This window comes from Tremella mesenterica, assembly GCF_000271645.1.
Source record: "Tremella mesenterica DSM 1558 unplaced genomic scaffold TREMEscaffold_14, whole genome shotgun sequence".
Classification (NCBI taxonomy): domain Eukaryota; kingdom Fungi; phylum Basidiomycota; class Tremellomycetes; order Tremellales; family Tremellaceae; genus Tremella; species Tremella mesenterica.
Window position 1 is genome coordinate 674,844 of NW_006711238.1, and position 21,980 is coordinate 696,823.

A 21,980-nucleotide genomic window follows, 5' to 3' on the forward strand; every position below is an offset into this window, starting at 1 on the left:
ATTTCTGTGACAAGTTATGAACAGATTGGACGGAATGAAAATAGATAGATCAAGGATGACTCGGCCAGATAATGACCATGCATCAATACTACGATTTCTCATTCAAAACTTCCACTAAACCTTTCTCACCACTTCTCACCCAACTCTTCCTTACCCTCCAACCTTCCTCACTTTGTACCCCACTCTCTACCTCAATTTCCCATCCTTTCAAACCCACCCAACCCGGTCTATCCAACCATATCCTCCCTTCCACCCTTTCCTCCCCTCCTGGAAGTATCTCACCTCTTTTCAACAACCCTCCTATCCAATGACCTACCCCTTCTCTCTCTTCGTCCGACGAAGGAAGTCTCAACACCCATCTCAAGGAAAGAACAGGTGATCGGTTTTGGAGAACAAAGGTTATTGGAAGATAGAATGATCCGAGGGAGAAATCATGTGATATCTGACCATTTTTAGAGGGATATAAAAGATGAAAAGAAAGTGGATCTTCTTCAATTGATAATGGACCGGAAAGGATTGAAGATAGTAAAAGTCTACGTTGACGTGATGTTTCTTCGTACATTGTTCTCAATTGTTTAGTCCCGAGTGTTAAAGCTGTTTCAACTTCTGATCTTATTTCTTCCACCAGGGAGAAAGAAGGGGCTATGGGGACACAGTGGATCATACTGTGACCTCTTCTCGAAATGGGATGTGGGGAGATGGTCATCGAAGATGAAGGTGTGGGAGAATCATGGATGGATGTCGTCGGATTGGAGAGAATGTTGGGGGTTATGGTGTAATGTATGATGAGATCAAGATCGAGTGGTTGCCAAAGTGGAAATAAACGTAAAATGATATCTTTGGATAAAGTTGGAAAATCGACGGATATTTGGTTTTGTCGCCATAGTCGACGAGAATGTATAAGATGGTGTGATATCTCATCCGGGGGAGAAGAGACAGGAACGAATGAAGGATGTTGTAAAGGAGGTAAATCTTCTGGTGAGATACCTCGTAATAAATCAGATAAAGCGGAGATGACGGATGTTTGTTGTAAGTCGAGAGTAGTCTGCGTTGATGTCACTTGAAGTATGCTGTGGGAAGATTGATTTGGATATAACGTCTCTGCAGAAATCCTGATTGTCAGATATGACTTTGACTAGCAAAAACAACTGACGTCTGTTTTGGCGCAGAACGCCAATATGGACTAAACGCTGATATATCTTCGATCTGTATAACAGAGGTAGAGATATTATTCGTCTGAAACGTCAGCAGGTTGACAGAAATATCAAAATCGCTCACTTCAATAGACAACAGATAACCATCCTGAATATCCCGACAAGCCAGGACGGACGTCGTGACGGATATTATGGGTAAAACTTCCATTTGCGCCGAAAGTCGTTGAGCTGATTCGCCAGAATCACTGGCAAAGACCAATAATGCCAGAACATCTATCATTCCCACATCGAAAGTGGTCAAGACGAGTGATATTGTCCGCGACTCGTCGGGAGACATATCATCCTCACACAAAGGGACAATCTTGGGGTTTGATATGTGATTCGATAGCGTCGTCATTTCCGAGCTGGGATCATCTGAAACATCAGCTAATCCTCATCATAAACTTTCACACGCACCGGCAAGTCTGATCGATAGTCTCTTTCCTACGAAGATCCCGAAATCTCTGACGACTTCCCTTCCAGTATTCCTTATTTTCAATTCAACCTGCAGAACCTCTCCCGCATACATGACATCTGGTAGACCGACAAAGTCAGCTTGGACGCTCGGACGTCCAGCTTCGACCCTCACTTGCAAACTCGTATCTTTCGCATAAGTTGGGGTGAGTCGTTGTTCTTTCGTCGAATGCAGTCGACTTCCTTTTCTCTCCAGCGATTGCGAGCAAGGGAACAATCTATGAAACATGAATTCCACCGACTTGAGGGAAAATGAGACAGGAGTGTTGGCTTTGATATCTATCGACAAACTGCGCGTCTCATATGCTTCAAGAATAATTTCCGGTAGAGTGGAGACCTCCAAGCCGTCGATAGATGAGGTCGTGATCGTCAAGTCGGAAATAATAAGAGGAGCATTCAACGGATTTGTAGCGACCATTTCGACCGTACATGTTTCTGAGCGGTCAGCGAGTGAAATGCGAAGCTAGGAGGCACATACCTCCGATGCCTATGACATTCGTCTCGTCAGGCAAAAGCCGCATAGGTCGTTTACCTTTTCTATCCCAGCTGTTCAATGCCTGAGATTCAAGGTCGCCCCAGCGCTTACTTGGACCTGCCAGGTTGGACTGAGAGGACAACGTGATGATCCTCGTCTTCTTTGGGTCAAAGACAGGGGTAGGAAGCTGTAGCGTGTCTTTCGATGAAGCGAGTTGTTCAGGATGACTTTTGAGTTGCTGAGGTGTAAGTAAGTTTTTTGGATATCACATGAGGTCTCACCTCATAAGCCAATGACAGATCCTCTAGGAGCATACCTTGAGATCCAGGAACACCAGTGTCTTCTTTCCTGAGAAGTCTGAGAAAGTATTCCGCAGCGACATCGCTTTCGCCCAATGTATACGCCTGCCTGCCTAGGGAATACTCGATCCGATCCTGTGCTGCTGTCCATGGCGCCGTTCGATATATGTGTGATGCTCTATCTAAACATCGACGTGAATAAGCTTTCTGTCTTGTCAAAACAAGTCCAGCAAGTATTCATGATCACTCACCAATCCCGCAGTCTCGTACCTCGTAGCGGCCATGACCAGATGGAATGCTCTTCTTCGTTTACCCTTATCGCTCTTTCCGCCTTTGACGTCGGCACTAGCAGCTTCCTCTATTATGACCGCATTAGGTACCTCATCCGCTTCCCCAGCACTCTTCACCAGAGCCAACCCCACACCCCGCCATTCACCGATCATCTTCCAAGCTTCATAGTAAAGAATGGTGGCGCGCAACGCATCTGTCTGTACCTCTGCAGGGGGTGTGTGGGAGTGATACGCTACTACGGCTTGTTCAAGCCAGAGAGATATGTCGGTATGTTGGAGAGTGGTAAATGGGCTAGTAAGCTCTGCTGGTGGAGATGAAGGTAAGAAGTATGGATGGGAAAGAAGGAGAGAGAGACCAAGCATTTCGGTGGCTGCTGCTGCATAACGCCATGCTCGATCTTGAGCATAGTCTCGACGAAGAGAATCATATATCCCCGATGCGTATTTATAGTCTCGAAGCATGAATGCGAAGTCTGCTAATCTTCTGGAGATGGCCTCGATGGCATTGGCGGAGTAACTGTAAGACAGTGAGCCAAGACCTCTGTACGCTAGTTTGCACAAATGTGAAGGTGTAGGGAAAGGATAACTCACAAGCCCTTGACAGTATTGTAACCTGCCTGATTATTATTCGCAGAAGGGGTGGAGGGTCGACTGCCAAACAGTTTCCGTCCAGCTCCGAATAGTCTTCCAGCAATCCCACGCCTGTTCGACTGATACACCTCATTCCATTCCCTGACCCTGGCTTCCATCCATGGTACCAGACTTTGCACAACCAATTCTCTTACCAACGCAGCCAGTCTTTGTGTGTCTTCCGCTGATAATCTCGAAGCATACAGCTTTCTCCTGGCAGGTCGATTCGGACTTCGTTGATCTTCGTCTGCATTCCCGTTGCTCATGAAAGTGGGCGCGGCTGACATTGGGGATAGGGTGAGGGAGGATAGTGCCGAAGCATAAACTTGAGACATTGCCGATGGGCTGGCAGCTTCTGGAGCGAAAGGTCGAGGGAGGGGTATAGTAGGATGAGTTGAGATGTCTGGTGATGGAGGGTTTGATTGGGTAGAAGATAGAGAATTGATCACGAGGAGGGTGGAATGTGGTCCATGAGCTCTCTTGATATTGGCTAGTAATTCATGTGCCCTGTGATCATCAGCAACCTTCGTTTTGGGAGTTTTTACGTACGGTGCCAGATCATCTCCCATTCTGGACACATCATGAATCGCGACGTAAAACCTCATCACGTTGACTCCGTCCATCCATGAAGCTCCGGTGAGAGGTAGCATTGTCTGTTGGTACATCCTGCTTAGCGTACCAAGAGGATCTGGTGTGGAGGTCGAGACGGCGAGTAGTACGCCGACGGGGTGTTGAAAGGTTTCGTAAACTGCCACTGGTCTTGAAGAGAGGAGTAGTGATTTAGTCAGTGGATAATGTTGTTCTTCATCTAGTAGATGAGCATATACACATGTATAGATTTAGTGATCTCACCTGGTTTCCTCCGTCCCACCAGACTGCTGATCATATCCACCACCATGTCAGGATTTGGACCTGAGCTGGCTGGATTGAGGTACACCGAGTTGTAGTTGACGAAACGCAGAGGGAACGTTGGGTGTATAGTAGGCGTCAAGGTGGATGACAGTACAGAAACTGATACTATCAGCTTGAACAGTATCTGTTAACATGAGGTACTCACCACGCTCAGTTCCACCCTCCCACGGACGGAGGAGCTCTTCAAGCCCTCGACACCCATTGGCCTCACAAGATTGGATGACATCTTCCGAGGTGAGGACGGCTATACGGGGTGATAGAGATTGAAGAATTGAAAGCGGGGGAGAGGGCATGGTTTCCGCCCTCTGGGCCCCTTGCTGAGATTGAAAAATGTGGAGTATGGAATGAACAGATCGGCCTTAGAGATGGAGAAGGAAAGTGAAAGTGAAGGAGGACATCGTGTCGTCGGCGATCGCCGCTTTTGACCATGAAACTGTCGAAATTCTTCTCCAACGTTGGGAATGACATCGACGGCGACTACAATGATAACAACAACGACAAGGCTGCCATGGACCAGCATGAGCACAATAAGAACCATGAGAGTTTCCCTCCGGTATCCTCAACTACTTCCATCCATCCGACACGCATCTTCTTCCCCCATACCCGACTTTCCCCTTCCTGAAATACACCTCGGTCTAACCCATCGAAATCGCTATCATCAACATTACGACTCCACCCTCTCTACCGACCTAATGTACATGTCCTATGATCCTCGTATATCTCATCGACCTCTTTCATCACCTCCCACACTCGAGCCTCAAACACCTTATGAACTCAACCGTCCCACTCCACCTCTTCGTGGTAATCGTCCCGCACGTCCCTCCACCAAACCCATCACACCGGAAACCATCCCCAAACTCGAATCTATCGTTCTACACACCATGGTCAAAGAAGCCATCGGGAGAAAACAAAACCTCTTATCTGCCATACAAGCCTTACGTGTGATTTCTGGCGAATCGCCCAACGGAGGTGGTCGACCAGGTTCATCAGGAGTGCAGATCGTCAATTCTAGAATCGGTGCTTCAGCGTTTAACAAGCTCCGAGCTGGTATGCCCATCGCTGCCAAGGTGGAAATTAAGGGAGAAGCCATGTACGATTTCATACAATCACTCGTGGATTTCGTACTTCCTCGTATTCGAGATTGGCCCGGAGTGCCATTACCCCCTTCATCAGCGAACAAAATGTCACCCAGTGCTTTGGCGGGTATCGTCAGTTTCGGTCTGCCTGCAAATGCCATGGGATTGTTTCCCCAGATCGAATCGAACATTGATAGTTATCCGAGATTACATGGGTTTCATATGTACTTCAAGACGAACGCGAGGGGAGAAAGGGCTCAGGAGCAGGCGAGGGCTTTGTTGAGTGGATTCAGGATACCGTTCTACAGGAAGTAGGGAGAGGAGATGGACGAGCAGGCGGGAGACACGGGTAGTGAGATACCAGATGTGAGGAAGTAAGAAGCAGTAGGGGTTGGAAGGGATGGAAGACTGAAAGGAAATGCAGTAACGGAGAGGAAAGGGGAAAGGGAAGGAAGAAGGAAGCAGTCGATTATGAGAGGTGAAGGCTCTTAGAGGGAGCAGACTCATGCATCAAATCGTATACAATCACATTCTTCATAGTACCATGTACCATACTTTCTGCGTCGTCTCATGTCCCACAAACTGAGCGGATGTGTGTACGTGTACGGTGTGTCACCGTATAGGCAACCAAGGTCATAACCTCCTCCACCTGTCCTGTCCACGGCGACACGATCAGAGAGGGGTTACTTACTTGTTTCATCCTTTCTTCTACAGTTGGTACCATAGTACGAGTACAAACGTACCATTTACCTCAGAGCTTCCCCTTCTTACTCACATGCGTCACCTGACGGAAACAGACGAGCACAAGAATCACTTTCCCAACCCCCACCTCCTATCCCCTTACATAGCCGGCTACATAAGCAGGTCTCTCCCTCCTCGTGGTCTCATCCCAGACTATTCAATACCAACACAGACGGAATCCAATGATATCTTTCAGCTGGCCGGTCAAGCTCTTGAGCAAGATGGGTTCCGATTACTACGTCTCATCGGCTTCCCGAGGACATATAACAACGAGTTAGAACGGATACTTGGTAGACTTTTAGAAACGCACTGTGTGCCTCTTTCCCTTCAGGTGGGTTGGTTCCTCGTCTTCCCCTTCTCGCTGCTCACTTCTCACAAGACCCTCATATCTGACCCTACTGCAGCTCTCTTCACGATACATACTCTCATAACTTGTTTGAAAAGAGCAAAGTCCTCGTCTGTGACTGTGGCTTACACAATGTAGCTAGGACAGGCAACTGAAAGAGACATCCTTGAGGTGATACCGAATCTCGAAGATGAAATCTCCAAATTACTTCAAAACCCACCTTTCGAGCCCTTCGATCAAGAAGATGCCAAGGTCGTAGCTTTATGCAGATGGTTTAAAAAAGATTATATGAAATGGGTTGATCCCATCCCTTGTGCATCTTGCGGCGGAATGACCGAAAGTGACGATAAACCCGGAACTCCTACAGAGGAAGAGTTGGCGGAGAAAGGGAAGAGAGTAGAGTTACATAAATGTCTAGACCCGGAATGTGGAGGGATGAGACGATTTGTTAGGTATGGAAGTGTTAAAGCTCTTCTTCGGACTAGAGAAGGAAGATGTGGTGAGTAGTCATACCCACCTGATCAAATATTCTCACCCTATCACTCTCCCTCTCTCTCGTCCAAGATTCATCACAAATGGTACGTAGGGTTGTTCGAGTGATTTGGAACCAAGATGCTTAGGAAAGATATGCTGATAAAGTAGGTGAATGGGCACATCTGTTTCACTGTTTCCTTCAAGTCTCAAAGATCAGAGCTCGATACGTCTGGAACAGGTGCGTGGTCACACAATATGAAAAGGAAATGCAACACTTACTAATTGTCTTAGTGAAGATCATGTATGGTGTGAATATTATTCCTCGAGTCAGAAACACTGGGTTCACGTTGATCCTTGGTACGTCTGATCTTCATTGTCAATCTGACGACCAGCGAAGCCGCTGTGAACCAACCTATGTTGTATGATCAAGGCTGGGGGAAAAAACAAGCGTTTTGTTTGTAAGTATTCATCTTTCTTTCTCCTCAAGTAACCTCTCTGTCTTAAAAATCTTCTTCGGTAGTCGTAATATCCCTCCTCGTGAAATATGCAAGTCAGACAAGTTGATTTACAGAGCGTACGGACGTGATGGTGCCGAAGATGTTACCCCTGTGTACGTATCTGACTTTTCCACCGATTGTCAAATCCGTCGTCGAGATAAGGGATGGCCAGAATTTCAACTTGAACAAGTGAGCAGCTATCTTCTCCTCACCAAGTCAGTCGCCTGACAATAGTCTTTGAAAGATGATACCACACTTTGTCGTCTACAACTACCATTATCAGAACGTCTTCTCTTACTACAAATCGATAAGAACCAAGCGGATTGGGTGGCGGAAGCTCCTATACGATTAAAGCAATCTCAAAAAGAACGATTGAACGGTCGGATATCCGGTCCTGAAAAATGGAGGAAAGCTCGAGACGAACTAGGACTGCCAGAATCAAATATGTCCAAACCAAAGATCAGAAGTAAGTCTTCTCATCTCATCTTAGAAGCATGAGGTGCAGTTGATGTATGAAGTGAAAATGCCATTAGGTTATCAAACATTCGGAAACCCAATTTGGTCAGAAAAAGAAGGTTTGATACTTACTTCTGGACCTGATCAAACTTCCGCTTTATACAGCTTACAACCCGTGTCACAAAGTACGAGCTGGAAATTAGTCATGGATTTCAAGTTTGAAGCTCCGATAGAAGCAGGAGAAAGTGGAGCGGCAGATGGGATAGCTGTTGTTTTTTCAAGTGAACGTAAATTGGGGGAAGGTGGTTTTGGTTTAGGTTATTCTGGAATTGGTAAACAAGGAGATTTCGCTATTGAAAGTGAGTCTTTTCTTTTCTCGAGTTTCTCACTCTTAACACCACTGTTCATTGCACATCCTTACAAGACACACGACCTTACGAATGGAATTAATTGAGTTGTAAGTGAAACGAAACGCTTCTCCGACTTATGCTGTGAATGAAAACCCAACATCTCATCTGGCTCTGAGGAGAAAAGGATATAATTTAGAAACAGACAACAATGAAATGTCCCATAGTCATATTGCTGTTTGTACAGAAGAATATGTTGGATCTATTAGTACTAAACCATAGTCGATACATATCTCAGTCAAGATCATGCTCAAGATCCACCAATACCTCATATATCTATACATTCACCTCTTAACGCACATCATCGTAATTCATTATCATGTTCTCTTCCTGGTCAAATCCCTTTTCTGTCCGATGGTATTTTACACACTTTAGAAATATATTTCAAAGCTTCTTCTCGACACGTTCGAGTATATCTACAACTAAGAAGTACCTCTGACGATATAAACCTCGACAGAAGAGATGGAGAAGGGAGTTTGATGGATATAGAACAGGATGAGAAAAGGATAGAATTGAAAGTTTGTGATGCTTTCATACCATTTTCAGAAGGGGATTGGTTTTTAGGTTTCACGGGGAGTTGTGGAGGGTTATGGCAAAGAGTGAGTTCATCTTTCTCCTTCTTTTCCATTTACACACCTAATAATCTCCACTTTTTCGCGAGACAAACGGATGGTGGTGGTGTTTCGATTATCACTCACGAGTCATTGATACGGCGCTTCCTTATGGGATGGTCCTTATGGGATGATGGGGTCTCTTGAATGGACGTTATGTGGTAAGAGATAAGAGATGGTATTGATATATAGCAAACTATATCTCGATGGGAAATCAACGAAGTCGAATTCGATGAAACAAACTTGACAGATACAAATGATAGTTGAATTTATGATGGTACATGAACTTCCAACTTTCCCCTAAAACTACTATTATTCCACAGCAGCATGTACATATGTAGCATTGATTCCACTCAGCATTACCCCAAACGTTTCAATATGTTGTATCATGAGATTCTCTCTACGGTACATGTAACGTTATAGACCCTCAATACCTCAACTCATGTATGTTATCATGCATCAATCATAGACAGTAATCGTGACACCTCGCATCTCACTTACCCCTTCAATATTACTTCCCCCCAACATCAATCCGATAAAAGATAAGACATCTAATCATTCATCATCTCCTTTCCCAATCTCTTTCTTCCCCTCCATATCCCTTTCCAGCCCCTCCACTTTCTCCCTCAACACCCTCAACTCACGTAACAAAACCGCCCCTTCCGTAACTGCCGTACTTGGAAACTTCTCCGTCAATTGTTCAAATGTCAACCTACTGATTTCACCTTCTTCTTCACACGTCGGATCTTCAATCTTAGGATCACCCTCTTCGTCTGGCGGAGGACCGGAAAAATAGTCTCGGAGTCGATGAGATTTAGAATGTGCGATTTGAGATTCGAACAGTGCGACGAGGATTAAGACGGGGAAGAAGACTATGGACATGATTATCTTGTTCAGGGCGAAGTATGAGGAAGAAGGGAGTAGGTATTCCAGGGGAGCGACAAATATCACTTCGAGGAGGTTAAAAGGTGCTGGACTACAACGTCAACTCTTCGAAATCGTGATTGGTTTTCGACTCGATGAGGGAGTACTCACTAGACGAAAGAGTCTGGCGCACGGACTGGGATAAGCATTGGTCATTGCTCATCTGACAGCTCTACTCTAGAATACCGTCTGACCCAAAGTCTTGAGTGGCACGCACAAGCAATCGAAATCCCCCGATGAAAGTTTAAGGGCAGATGAAGGAGAAGTGGTCGAAGAAGGGGACAAGAACGAGTTCGAAGTGGGAATAGTAGAGTAAGGTGTACGCACTGAGGGAGATAGTCTTTTGAGCGAAGAAAGCCAGATACTCGTCCGTCGCATTCTCTTCCACGTCCGAATAAGCACTCCCGAACAACGCAATGAGGACGTTGACCAGGATGATAGTACTGAGGAAATTCCAAGTGTACTCGAGCTTCAGCTTCCCTCATATGCTTAGAGTGACGACTCACATAAACGATCAAACCGAAAGGCCAGCCAAACCTCTCGTTGGGCGTTTCGAAATCAGGTGCACCGAGGAGAGCTTGAATAAGACTGTTGATCACGATGGCTCCTCCGCCTGATTCCCCATCTGCGGCATCCAGAGCATACATGGATTGAAGGAATCCACATCCCATAAGCGCCAGTCTGATATCAGCTACAACCACTCATAGTGGTCCACACTGGGTCAGGGGACGGAAGAGACGCTGACAACATATGCGGAGGAAGATAGCGGACTTACAGGATGAAGAATATGGCAGATTCTCGTAGCATACGGAAAGTCACTACTTGTAAAGTACCAACGACCTTGAATCCATCAAAGACTGTGAGCTGCATAGTTAGCACCTCTCGTCATATAATCCAACTCGATATGAGAAGTTGATAGGCGAGAAGACGAGGGAGGTAGGATCAAGAGATAAAGCATTCTAACTGACCAGCTTGATCCATATGAGAGGAGCAACACAGCTCAATACTTGGAAACTCTTGAAATGTAATTGCTGCGCTTTCTCACTCTTGTTATCTTCCATACTCAATCCAGCGATACGAAGGGCGAAAGCGGATAGGAGGAGACCATCCGTAATAAAATTGATCACTGTCCAAAATCCCTATCTTGTCAGCCACTCTACCTCCAGTGGTAAGGATAGAGTAGCAACTGACTATGGTCGCGAGCGGTCGGGGGGCAAGTTTGATCGTCTAGAAGTGAGCTTCGTCGTCCAAGCAGACGTCGCAGCTCACTTTGACTACTTTCACGCCCTCTTCAAACCTCAGCCATCCATGCGCTACAGTAGTACAACTGGAGACTCACCTTCGATGAGATACGCGAGAGTCATGGTATACAAAACGTATTCCCATTCGTCAAATTCGTGTTCGGGGTCTAATGAGTCGAGTGGACTGTAGCGTGAGCTCATGTCCCAGTGTCTCGAACACTCACCTTTGGACGGACTGCGAGTAGACTTTCTGTCAGCCTTGTATTTCAGTAGCCAAAAGGGAATTACCGAACAGAAACACGATCCACATCACTTGACGAAATGCAGTCTGATATCTTGGCACGTTCATCCTCTGAGGGTTCAAGTGTTGCCAGACGGTAGTCCTCTCCACAGGTTCGTATCGTACATAATCGATATCGTCATTTTCGTTATTCTGTTGAACCCAGTCTCCTCGCCATAGACAATTGACGACGTATTGAGCTTCAGTGGAGGCAAGGAAGATCTGGATGATCAGATCTAAGCTTCGCTTTGTCTCTCCCATTCAGTACCCCGCGTATTCTCTCACGTGGAAAGACCACTAGGAGTGATAGGTTCATGAATTCTGATATTGCGCAAGCTTCGAAGGAGAGGAGAGAGGGCCTGGGGTGTCAAAATTCTCACCGTGCAATGCTGATCTATAGCCGTTTCCAACAGAGAAGTCGCCGCCGACACATCCCCATCGCTATCCCTATACCTGAACCTAGTCGACATAACACTTTCCAATCTGTCCGCTGGGAGATTATGTACTATACGTCTTGCCAAAACCTCGCAAGCGGTGGCACGGCAACAACATTCGTCATAATCTGCAGGATTTTGATATCCTTCTTTGACGAAAAGTGCTTTTGCTCTTAGAAGACTGACCATCAGCACCGACTTTCCTTCCAATATCGAGTGGTCTGCAAACAACCCTCACCAGAAAGGCACGGCCTCTCCAAAATCTCCCCCACAAAGAGCGAAGGAACGAATGACCTCTGGGGTGATAATAGATGATGTCGCATCTGTTATATCGGTTAATTCTACTTCGACAGGCAGAAGTCGGATGGTCAGAGCTCTTATGCGTTTTACCAGCTCTGAAAGGTTAGCTGAGAAAGCGGTTGAGGGAAGCAAAACTTGCTGTTGATTGTGTCCTATCTGTCAGCCCTGTTTTGAAAGCGGACAGACGGACTTACAGGAGAAGGGAGAACAGATTGGGTACTGAGGATAGATCGTTGTTCCTCCACTGCCTTAAAGTCATCAGTTTAACGGAAACGCTGTCAACCCCATGTCATGTCTGGAGCGTGAGATAAGTGAGAGAGACAAAACGAGTGAGTCCGTCGACATGACTTCCCAGCGAGACTCTTCTGGGTACTTGATTATTGATACCAGCTGAATAGACTCACTAAAGCGTCACCCATCGTTTTCACAGAGAGACGAATCGTCTGCTTGTTGACCGTTGGGTGTGTGAATGTGAAGACAGGACTGGAATGAGGCGAGTGAGTGAGACGGTTTTGACGGAGAGATGAAACCGCTCAGGAACGAGACGCCACGACCACGTGGAAAGACCTGACGTCATCAAAAGCTTACACCACCAAAGTCTGTCCACGGTCCATCCGTATGCACTCTGCACCATTGACTCGTCATGCTTCCTATCCATTCTTCTTCTTGCCCATCTCTTCCAAGAACATGGGTCTCTTAGACAAGTTCAAGTATAACGTTCACCCACCCTTCCAAACCCCCTCCACTTCAAGCAATTCGTCCTACGCTCAAATTCCGACGATCCCGCTTGGACCCAGTCTCACTCCTCGCTATAGGAAACAACGCGGGGTAAACCTAGGTTCTTGGTTCGTACTAGAGAGATGGATCACAGAAGGACCATTCAATGATGCTTCCAATGCTGGAAAAAGCGACTTTGATATTGCTAGCGGCGACAACGCAAGGGAAGTATTGGAGGCTCATTGGGATGGGTTCATGTCTGATGAAGATTGGGAATGGATCGTCGAGAGAGGTTTCAACAGCGTTCGACTTCCTGTGAGTGCTCTCGTATCTGGATTTGTCATACCATAATCCTTTGATAATATTCTGTATGTCTACAACAGCATCGGAAGCCGGAGTGGACGTGGAAGACAAGCTGACCAGATTGATCGCATATTACCATCTTTCCAAACCATGTCCCGGTGCTATGAGAGATACAGAATTCGAGCCTTTCGCTAGGGTCTTTGAAGGTGCATGGGAACGCATCCTTAGGGCTGTGGAGGATGCCAAAAGACATGGATTGGGGGTGCTTATCGGTTCGTTCTTCCCTTCATCTGATTCCTTGATACTTGGGATTCCAGGGTAGCTTCTGAGACTGACCACGAGATTTACACGCCGCTCCCGGTGCTCAAAACCCCGACTCTCACTCCGGAACCTCCCACGGTCGAGTCAAACTCTTCTCACGTTCCAACCTCCGAGCATATTCTCTCGCTATTCAATTCCTCGCTTCACACTTCGCCTCAGACCCTTGGATCGTAGGTCTTGAACTACTCAACGAGCCTCGTAACGATGATCGTCTTCAACACCTGTACGAGACCACTCTTTCTTCTATACGTGCCATCGTCGGACCAGAATTCCCCATCTACATATCCGATGCTTGGGACACACCTTGGTATGCTTCTTGGGTTGGTAGAAGGACAGACTTTGTGGTTCTTGATCATCATCTGTACCGCTGTGTAAGCCCTCAAGACACAAGTCGGTCAATGGATGAACTCACACATGATCTACGTCATGGTTTTAGTGGATATTTCGGTGGCGTTTGTGATACAGCCAAAGGAAGCGTTGTTATCGGTGAATTTTCTGCGACCGTCGCCCCGACCAGTCTACCCAATGTTCCGGATGGCGAGAAGGACCGGTTGAGGAGAGAATACGTGAAGGCACAATTAGATCTTTATGAGAGATGTACGGCAGGGTGGTTTTTCTGGACTTACAAAAAGGGAGCGGGATGGGACGCGGGGTGGTCGAGCAAGGATGCGGCGAGGGCAGAGATCTTGCCATCGTTTCCTAGGAAGAGTTTCCGGCACTCGAATCAGCAGAAACAACATGAGCTGGATAGCGCATTCAGTGAGTTCCGCATATTGGTTCAAGACATCCATCCTCCACCCTTTCTTCGAGAAGCCGTACGTGACGAGCAAGAGGGTCACAAGAAAGGTGTTTGTCATTTCGGTCGTCGCTGATCATAGACTCGCACAGAGATTACTGGGCTTGTCATGGTGGAACTCCAGATCCAGAATCTTTCCGTTCTGGCTTCTTACAAGGGTGGGAGGACGCAGTCATTTTCCTGGAGAACGGAGATGAACTTGGATTCGTCGGTCAATGGTCAAGACGAAGAAGACAAGAACAGGGTAGACCTCACGACGCTTGGGAATGGGAGCATGGCTTCAAGCAAGGGATTGAAGCCGCCAAACGAATTTGTCAAATCTGACGCATAAATTTACATCGTAACAACAACAAGAAAACAAAAAGTGTACTTGCATGCATGTATATAAATGTAACCTTCCCTTCAATCGCCAGTGCCCATGTCTCTTTTGATGAGAAGAAGGAAAGTGACGAGATTCGTGGGAGGGATACTGATATTTCCGTCATCTTGAGCACGAACGTCATCAGTCCAGACGCCGTTTTTCAGTGATGAGGAAGGGAGAGATCAGAGATTAGAGATGTGTTCGCAAGTCAGTTGCGTGGAATCGGTGCGATCGGTGCAGATTTTTTCACGTCCGTGTAGAAAATGCATGAAACATTGTTACACTGTTATAAGACTGATGAACGTCAGCAAAAGTTTCTTTGTCTGACAGATCTTCTAAAGAAAGAGGGAAGCAGTCGTGTCGCTCCGATACCGTTGAAGTTGTAAGCGCATTCCCGAAGGTAGCACAGTGTGAATATTGATTAGAAAATTTGTCTTCTTCATGGCGACTAAGGTTGGAATAGGGATATGGACCGAGATGAAAATCAAAGACTCACCAGTATACGAGTTAACATGTTTGAGATGTTTGCGAGAAGTTCAGACATATTCGCTGAAGACCAATCGATTGATCCACAATGGACCGACCGAGATATTCTCCCCAGCACGTTCTTTAGACCCATAACGGGTTAACGAAACGACGACTCTTCCACGGGTTGACTCATGCGCGACCAATAGCGCAGCCATAAGGCTGGCGGAGGCCTCTAGTCCCACTTTTGTTCTCTTTTCGGACACTCGGAAAGTGTCTAATAAGAAAATAAAGTGGGTAGAGGGGATCTCCTAGTCACGGATCTAAGAACCGCGGATGGGGGTCAAGGAGTGGGAGAATCAGTTCAGATGATTGCCAGAGATGTAGAAGGAGGTGAAGAAGGTAAGAAAGAAAAGATGAGAGCGCTCGCGAATGGGATGCATGGTGGGAAAAGTAGGTAGAAAGAGAGAGAGAGAGGTAGTAGAGGTGAAGGAGACGGGAAGGTGAAGGAATTTGAAGGAATTTGAAGGGTGGAGAGTGCCACGTTGACTGAGAAGATATATATCACCGAATATCGCCGGTGGATAGGTTCGCCGCGCGAGTGTGGGTGAGTGGGTGAGATGAGTGGCCACGCTGAACAAAGTGACGACGACGTCAACGTTTTCTTACTCTCACACTCTCTATCACCCTCTCCACTTTGATACCCTGCCCAATTCAAAGGGGCATCTACCTGGGTCATATTCACTGTCCCAGTCCTCTCTCCTCTTCATCTCTTCTCACATCTCCCACCAATCCCCACTCAACCAACCTGACTCATCATGGTACGTCACGTTCAATCTGAACCTCGGCCGACTGACCATTCCACCCACCCATCTATCTGACACGACCCTCCAATGATAGTCTACGTGATGAGAGACGTGAGCAGATGTAGCCAGAGGGAGAGCTGACCACTTGCAGCAAAACGATACCGTGACTGATATCATCCTGGACGAAACGGCCTCTCCCATGGAGGTGGAGGATCCTCCAAATGTGCACGACTGTGAGTGTCATTTGCATCGATATCACTCTTCCTTCCGACACTCTCGCCACAAGCACGATCTCACTCCATGTGATAAGATCTATGATAGTGAACATGGATAGTGCTGATAAATACAGATGAGGCATACGCTGCAAAATCGATGCCTGATTTGGGACTGGAGATTGAAGATTTCCAAGCGCAGACATGGCGCATAGAACATTGGAGCCAACAGCCAAAACGGATCGTAGGACCAGAGTTTAGTTGTGGTGGACATAAATGGTCAGTGGCCCCCTCAAGTAGACATCAATCAGTCGTTGATGTACCAGGCGGATCTTGCTGTTTCCTCAGGGTAACGCAAACGGCGTACCCAATGACATGGTTTCGGTCTATCTCGACTATGCCAACCCGAAGACTGCACCAGAAGGATGGCACGCTTGTGCTCAATTCTGTTTGGCCATCTCAAATCCTTTCGATCCCACCGTACAAACATCTTCCCGTGAGTTTTTATTGTGATTTCATTAAGAGTGGAGGATTGACAAGTAGATGCGCATCACCGTTTCGTCCTCGAAGAATGTGATTGGGGTTTCACCCGATTCGTAGACATCAGAAAACTTTACGTCCCGGATGTTGCAAACGGCAAGACGAGACCTACCATTGAGAATGACGAGGTGGAGATCACAGCTTTCGTTCGAGTCCTCAAAGATCCAACAGGCGTATTGTGGCACAACTTTGTCAAGTAAGCTCACATGCTCAACATGAAGTCGGACTGACTAGCAGCTATGACTCGAAAAAAGAGACAGGATATGTCGGTCTTAAGAATCAAGGCGCCACCTGTTACATGAACTCCCTTCTTCAATCCCTTTTCTGCACCAATTACTTCCGAAAGGTAAATGCTGTGCCATCAGTGGATGACAAACGATAGCTGATGGGTCAGGCTGTCTACCAGATACCTACAGATGGCGACATACCTTCAGAATCCTTGTCTTTGGCATTGCAACGAGTCTTCTATCATCTTCAAACATCAAATCAGCCTGTCGGGACAAATGAACTCACAAAGTCTTTCGGGTGGAAGTCACTTGACTCTTTCATGCAACATGACGTGCAAGAGTTTAGTCGAATCCTGCAAGACAAATTGGAGATTAAGATGAAGGTCAGTCAGATGCTGAAACGTGATGGACTGTTGCTGATGGTCAGGGAACACCGGCCGAAGGCTCCATTCCCAGATTATTCAAAGGGCAAATGAAAAATTACATCAAGTGTATCAACGTCGATTTCGAGTCATCGGTCGTCGAAGACTACTATGACATCCAACTCACCATCAAAGGAATAAAGAATCTCCATGAGTCGTTCAGAGACTATATCGCGGTCGAGACTTTGGACGGAGACAACAGATATCAGGCCGAGGGACTTGGTCTGCAAGAGGCGAAGAAGGGTGTCATTTTCCGATCATTCCCACCGGTCTTACACCTTCAGCTACGAAGATTCGAATATGATATAGACAAGGACGCTTTAGTGAAGGTGAGCCTTTCAAATCTGCTTGATCAAAAACTGATCCAGCAGATCAACGATCGCCATGAGTTCCCCTTCGAGATAGATCTTGCGGAGTTCTTGGAGGACTCCGCCGATCGCTCTGTCTCGCACAACTACAAACTTCACGGCGTTCTGGTCCACTCTGGTGATCTTCACGGCGGGCACTATTTTGCACTGATCAAACCCGAGAAGGATGGGCGATGGTTTAAATTCGATGATGATCGTGTGACACCTGTGACCGACAAAGAGGTCCTGGAGGACAACTTTGGCGGAGACATGATCAACGGAGTGATCCCTCAGCATCAACGGGCACAGGCGAGGACTCTGAAAAAGTTTACAAACGCGTATATGTTGGTGTACATCCGAGAAACCGAATTAGACACTGTTATGGCTCCCTTCACTGAGGCTGATACTCCCCCTCATCTTAGTGAGTAGCAATCCAGGTTTATACTTCACTGGTGGCTGTGCTGACTAGTTCAAGAAGCCCGTTTGGATGCTGAACGAGAGCAGCTCGAAGCCAAACGACGAGAGAAGGATGAACAACATTTGTACCTTACCGCAAAAGTCATCACCGACGAGATCTTTAGCCGTCATCAAGGCTTTGATCTTGCTTCATTCGATGATAAGAATCTCCCCGCCACCGAGCTGCCTACTTTCCGTGTATTGAAGAACGAGACATACAGCGTGTTCAAGCAGCGTATCGCCACGTACTTCAAGATCAACGAGCGTGATTTCCGGCTTTGGGTGTTGGTCAATCGTCAGAATAAGACGATCCGACCTGATGTCCCGATCAATGAATCCGAAGGTTCACAGAGTAAGTGATCCATTCGGCATGGTAGGGCCAAACGCTGAGCCACAGCCATGGAGAATGTCCGAACCAACATGGCGGCGCGGACAACTGACCTACGATTGTATCTCGATTACAACCCTGACCAGAGCAAATACGCGGCGGTGAGTCGAATTTCTAGTTTGCACCACTTGCTAATGTTTCACAGGCTCATGCAGACCCATCCGGTCCACCCATCATGATCTTCCTCAAGTGGTTTGACTGCTCAAGGCAGACGTTGCTTGGTGCCGGTAAAGTGCTCGTGCACAAGAACGACAAAGTTCAGTCGTTGCTTCCTCTCATACAAGAGCGCATGGGCTGGCCATCATCGACTCCGATCAAGCTATATGAAGTAAGTCCACTGCGCGAATGAATCTGAGGGTCGCTTACATGCGTTTAGGAGATCAAAGCTGGTATGATCGAAGGCATGAAGATCAAACAGACCTTTTTGCAGAACGAGATACAGGATGGTGACATCATAACCTATCAGGTGGAGATGTCGGAGAAAGAGTGAGTCCACTAGTCTACGTATGACTTGGAGGAAGACTAATCAGTCAGGGTGCAAGATCTGGAAGGGCAATCGTTATATTCGAGTGTCCCGCAATTTTACGATTTCTTACAAAATCGTGTCCTGGTGCAGTTCAAATCACGGTATGAAGACACCACTGGCAAAGTGCCGGACTTTGACCTTATGTTGAGTAAGAAGATGACATACGATGTGGTGAGTTATGACCATTGATCATGTGTCTTATGTCCCGCTGACATGAAGATGGCCCACAGGGTGGGAGATTACCTCAAACATGACCCTCTGAAGCTGCGCTTCACATCCTCCAACCCACAAAATGGTTCTCCGAAGGCCGTCATCAAACGTGCTCTCAATCAATCCGTCGCCGATATCACCCAAACTAATTACTACTCGCAACATCCTAATGTTATCGTATATTATGAACTCCTCGACATTTCCATAATTGAACTCGAGACGAAAAAGTCTCTCAAAGTCATTTGGACGGGTAGACACAATAAGGAAGAAACACCCCACAAATTCCTCTTGCCAAAGACTACGACGTTCGCCGATGTGGCAGACCAACTTGCCAGCGCGGTCAGGCCACCATCTGACGGTAGCGGTAGAATCCGGTTGTTTGACATCAGTCAAAGCGGAAGATCACAGAGGGAATACACGGGTTCAGAGATGATCGGTAATCTCATCGATCCCGCTGAAATCTACGCAGAGGAGATACCGCTGGAAGAAGTCAACGCTGAGGATGGAACGAAGATTGTCAACCTGTTTCATTATCACCGAGATTTACAAAGAATACATGGCGTTCCTTGCAAGTTTGTTCTTCGCGAGGTGAGTGTATCTTCTGTTTTCTTCATATGTTTTCCTGTCAACTCGTCAACTCGTAAACCATACTGACGACCACAGGGCGAACCGTTTTCAGAAACTAAAGTGCGCTTACAAGAACGTCTCGGTCTCACAGAGAAGGAATTTGCAAAATATAAATTCGGTCTAGTCACCTCAACCATATTCAAACAACCTACGCCTGTGGAGGAAGGCGAGTGATTCGTCCATCCATCATGTGCAGTCGCTGACATGCAGATGATATCCTGTATGACCACAAATGGACAGGAGAGGATGCTATTGGATTGGATCACCTGGATAAGCGACCAAATAAGAGCAGCGCTGAACGAGGTATCGTCATGAGATAGAAGGATGATTGGTTGTTCATTGGTTATGCCAGAGAGTTTCGAGTAGATGCAGTTGTCGTGATGTGGGTCGACTAGTCATTCGAAGCGTCTTGACTAGTTTGCAACCCGTTGGGAGGTGATTCCCGTGATTGAAGAGATGAAGCTTCATCATTTGTGTGTGTACGACAAAAGCTATGAATATTCATGCTACTTATTCGTTGAGTGTTATTCATGCGTCATCATTCGTCATTATCGATGCATCCTCATGGACATTCCCAATTTCTCAACTTCTCCTCGATACAATGGCAAGATCACTTCTTCTTACCTTTCTTCTTATTTGATGTCTGTTCATCAGTCGTTGTGATGAATATCATGTAGAGATACTTACTTTGGAAGGAGTATTACTCTGAGTGCCCACCGCTGAATTCGTCACAGAGCTTCCACTACCAGAAGGGACCATCGAAGGTGAAGGTGAAGTTCCTTTACTAGATTCACCAACTTTGGGTGGGGAAGTGAGTTGTTGACGAAGACGAGATTGTGCTTGTACTTGTGCTTGTGCTTGAGCCTGAGCCATGGCTTGAATTTGAGCTTGTACATGAGGTGGAGGAACAGGAGTCGGTTGAGTTATTTTAGGTAGACGATCTTCAGGTAGGTATTTCCGTCTGATTGAAAGTTTCTTTTCTGTCCGTTAGTTTCCTAGCTCAAAGATATTACATTGCTGTCGTCTCCTTCGATCTGTTTTCTCACTATCATCCATATGACCAAAATGTGTTCAAATCTCTTCACAGGTGACTCAGCGTGGCGTCTTGATCACTGAACGGACGATGAGATACAGTACGCTCTTGTTAACTTTCTCTCCACTAAGACATCCCCTAGGAACACTGCCCAAAAGCAGTGATATAGATGAGAGCAGCGATATGGATGAAAGCAGCAATATAGAAAATGAGCAGCAATATAAAAGAAGGAAGACGAGAAGGAATCGCTTTTGAGTTACCAAAAGAAAAAAAAACCCAAAAACCCACCCTCGATAGCTTTAATCCTAGGAATACACATGACAGCATCTCTAGTTTTTTCCGCCAATGCCATCTCTGTAGCAGTAGCGAAGATCATTCCACCCCAACCTTGTCTAAAAGTATTGGCTTCTTGTACTACATCGACAATCTCCGCTTCTAATTCTTTTTCCGCTTGATTAAACCTAGATACGGTATCATCACCTATCAAACCTCTTTGATGTAAAGAAGTGATAGCAGGTTTATCATCTCTCATTCTCCAAATACGTTGAACATCCGTTGTGGCTCGTACGAGTAGAGATGATTTGATTAAAGAATCTGGGACTGGAGAAGATGATGATAATAGGGATATGTATGTATCTCGAGTATGATGACGTGGGAACCATGATTCGAATGATGTTTTACGTTCTGGGAAGTTTAGTAGATTTCTTCACAGTGAAATCGTCATTCCCGGTCGATAAGAGACGGAGAAGATAGCCAGGGATCAGGGATCAAACATGATTATCTCTGGGATAAGATATAGGTGGGAAGTAGGTACGTTACCAGAGTAGGAGTGATGACATTGGTCGGACAAGGTGAGAAGGATAGGCAGAGGCAGCGAGGAGCACGGAGTAGAAAGGGGGAATGTCCAGGAAGTAATGAAGAGAAGATACGAAACTCACCAGCACGTCGTCTTCTATATACCCTGGAGAAGATAGCTAGTCCAGTGACCAAAACCGTTATATAAGCCAAGGGGACATAGAGAGAGGTCGTCATTGTCGTCAATGGTTCATTCAAAGGGGAAGGAAGACGAACAACCACTCATATCGTCGTGTCAGATGTGTGGCAAGCCTATTCTCTCGGCCTCTCCTTGAGCGATCCTTCCGCGCGCCTGTTCACCACTTACA

At 46.5% G+C, this 21,980-nt stretch overlaps 7 protein-coding genes across 7 annotated transcripts; 4 read left to right on the plus strand and 3 right to left on the minus strand.

Annotated features, from left to right (window-relative positions):
- Window positions 1-88: 88 nt before the first annotated feature.
- On the minus strand, window positions 89-4,566 carry TREMEDRAFT_34792 (uncharacterized protein; the record flags this gene model as incomplete). Its single annotated transcript, XM_007007420.1, has 10 exons — window positions 89-1,099; window positions 1,147-1,568; window positions 1,605-2,102; window positions 2,146-2,380; window positions 2,424-2,648; window positions 2,693-3,248; window positions 3,323-3,868; window positions 3,911-4,169; window positions 4,214-4,372; window positions 4,419-4,566. The coding sequence occupies 10 exons, from the start codon at window positions 4,564-4,566 to the stop codon at window positions 89-91; spliced, it is 4,059 nt and encodes a 1,352-aa protein (XP_007007482.1).
- A 243-nt stretch (window positions 4,567-4,809) lies between these two features.
- Window positions 4,810-5,664, plus strand: TREMEDRAFT_34906 (uncharacterized protein; the record flags this gene model as incomplete). Its single annotated transcript, XM_007007435.1, has 1 exon — window positions 4,810-5,664. One exon carries the CDS (start codon window positions 4,810-4,812, stop codon window positions 5,662-5,664), a length of 855 nt encoding a protein of 284 aa, XP_007007497.1.
- Window positions 5,665-6,586: 922 nt separating this feature from the next.
- TREMEDRAFT_34776 (uncharacterized protein) lies at window positions 6,587-9,028 on the plus strand (the record flags this gene model as incomplete). The annotated part of the gene is made up of 8 exons (XM_007007417.1): window positions 6,587-6,935; window positions 7,076-7,148; window positions 7,202-7,267; window positions 7,303-7,368; window positions 7,482-7,596; window positions 7,642-7,873; window positions 7,926-8,222; window positions 8,493-9,028. Coding segments are annotated over 8 exons (1,734 nt in total), but the record flags the coding sequence as incomplete, so codon positions are not given.
- A 312-nt stretch (window positions 9,029-9,340) lies between these two features.
- Window positions 9,341-12,479, minus strand: TREMEDRAFT_74757 (uncharacterized protein; the record flags this gene model as incomplete). The annotated part of the gene is made up of 17 exons (XM_007007622.1): window positions 9,341-9,432; window positions 9,526-9,857; window positions 9,917-9,941; window positions 10,133-10,268; window positions 10,312-10,486; window positions 10,581-10,669; window positions 10,774-10,944; window positions 10,997-11,032; window positions 11,075-11,118; window positions 11,145-11,230; window positions 11,271-11,292; window positions 11,335-11,548; window positions 11,707-11,941; window positions 11,999-12,155; window positions 12,200-12,212; window positions 12,255-12,308; window positions 12,465-12,479. 17 exons carry the CDS (start codon window positions 12,477-12,479, stop codon window positions 9,341-9,343), a joined length of 1,896 nt encoding a protein of 631 aa, XP_007007684.1.
- Window positions 12,480-12,725: 246 nt separating this feature from the next.
- On the plus strand, window positions 12,726-14,589 carry TREMEDRAFT_45727 (uncharacterized protein). The gene is made up of 4 exons (XM_007007473.1): window positions 12,726-13,092; window positions 13,205-13,352; window positions 13,423-14,160; window positions 14,280-14,589. Exons 1-4 carry the CDS (start codon window positions 12,748-12,750, stop codon window positions 14,519-14,521), a joined length of 1,473 nt encoding a protein of 490 aa, XP_007007535.1. The 5' UTR covers window positions 12,726-12,747; the 3' UTR covers window positions 14,522-14,589.
- Window positions 14,590-15,665: 1,076 nt separating this feature from the next.
- Window positions 15,666-20,104, plus strand: TREMEDRAFT_72397 (uncharacterized protein; the record flags this gene model as incomplete). Its single annotated transcript, XM_007007623.1, has 17 exons — window positions 15,666-15,844; window positions 15,981-16,062; window positions 16,179-16,320; window positions 16,368-16,537; window positions 16,585-16,777; window positions 16,819-16,927; window positions 16,976-17,191; window positions 17,236-17,559; window positions 17,602-17,998; window positions 18,053-18,385; window positions 18,431-18,522; window positions 18,567-18,749; window positions 18,798-18,907; window positions 18,956-19,118; window positions 19,167-19,745; window positions 19,821-19,950; window positions 19,995-20,104. Exons 1-17 carry the CDS (start codon window positions 15,842-15,844, stop codon window positions 20,102-20,104), a joined length of 3,336 nt encoding a protein of 1,111 aa, XP_007007685.1. The 5' UTR covers window positions 15,666-15,841.
- A 969-nt stretch (window positions 20,105-21,073) lies between these two features.
- On the minus strand, window positions 21,074-21,849 carry TREMEDRAFT_35004 (uncharacterized protein; the record flags this gene model as incomplete). Its single annotated transcript, XM_007007447.1, has 2 exons — window positions 21,074-21,501; window positions 21,756-21,849. 2 exons carry the CDS (start codon window positions 21,847-21,849, stop codon window positions 21,074-21,076), a joined length of 522 nt encoding a protein of 173 aa, XP_007007509.1.
- Window positions 21,850-21,980: the final 131 nt, after the last annotated feature.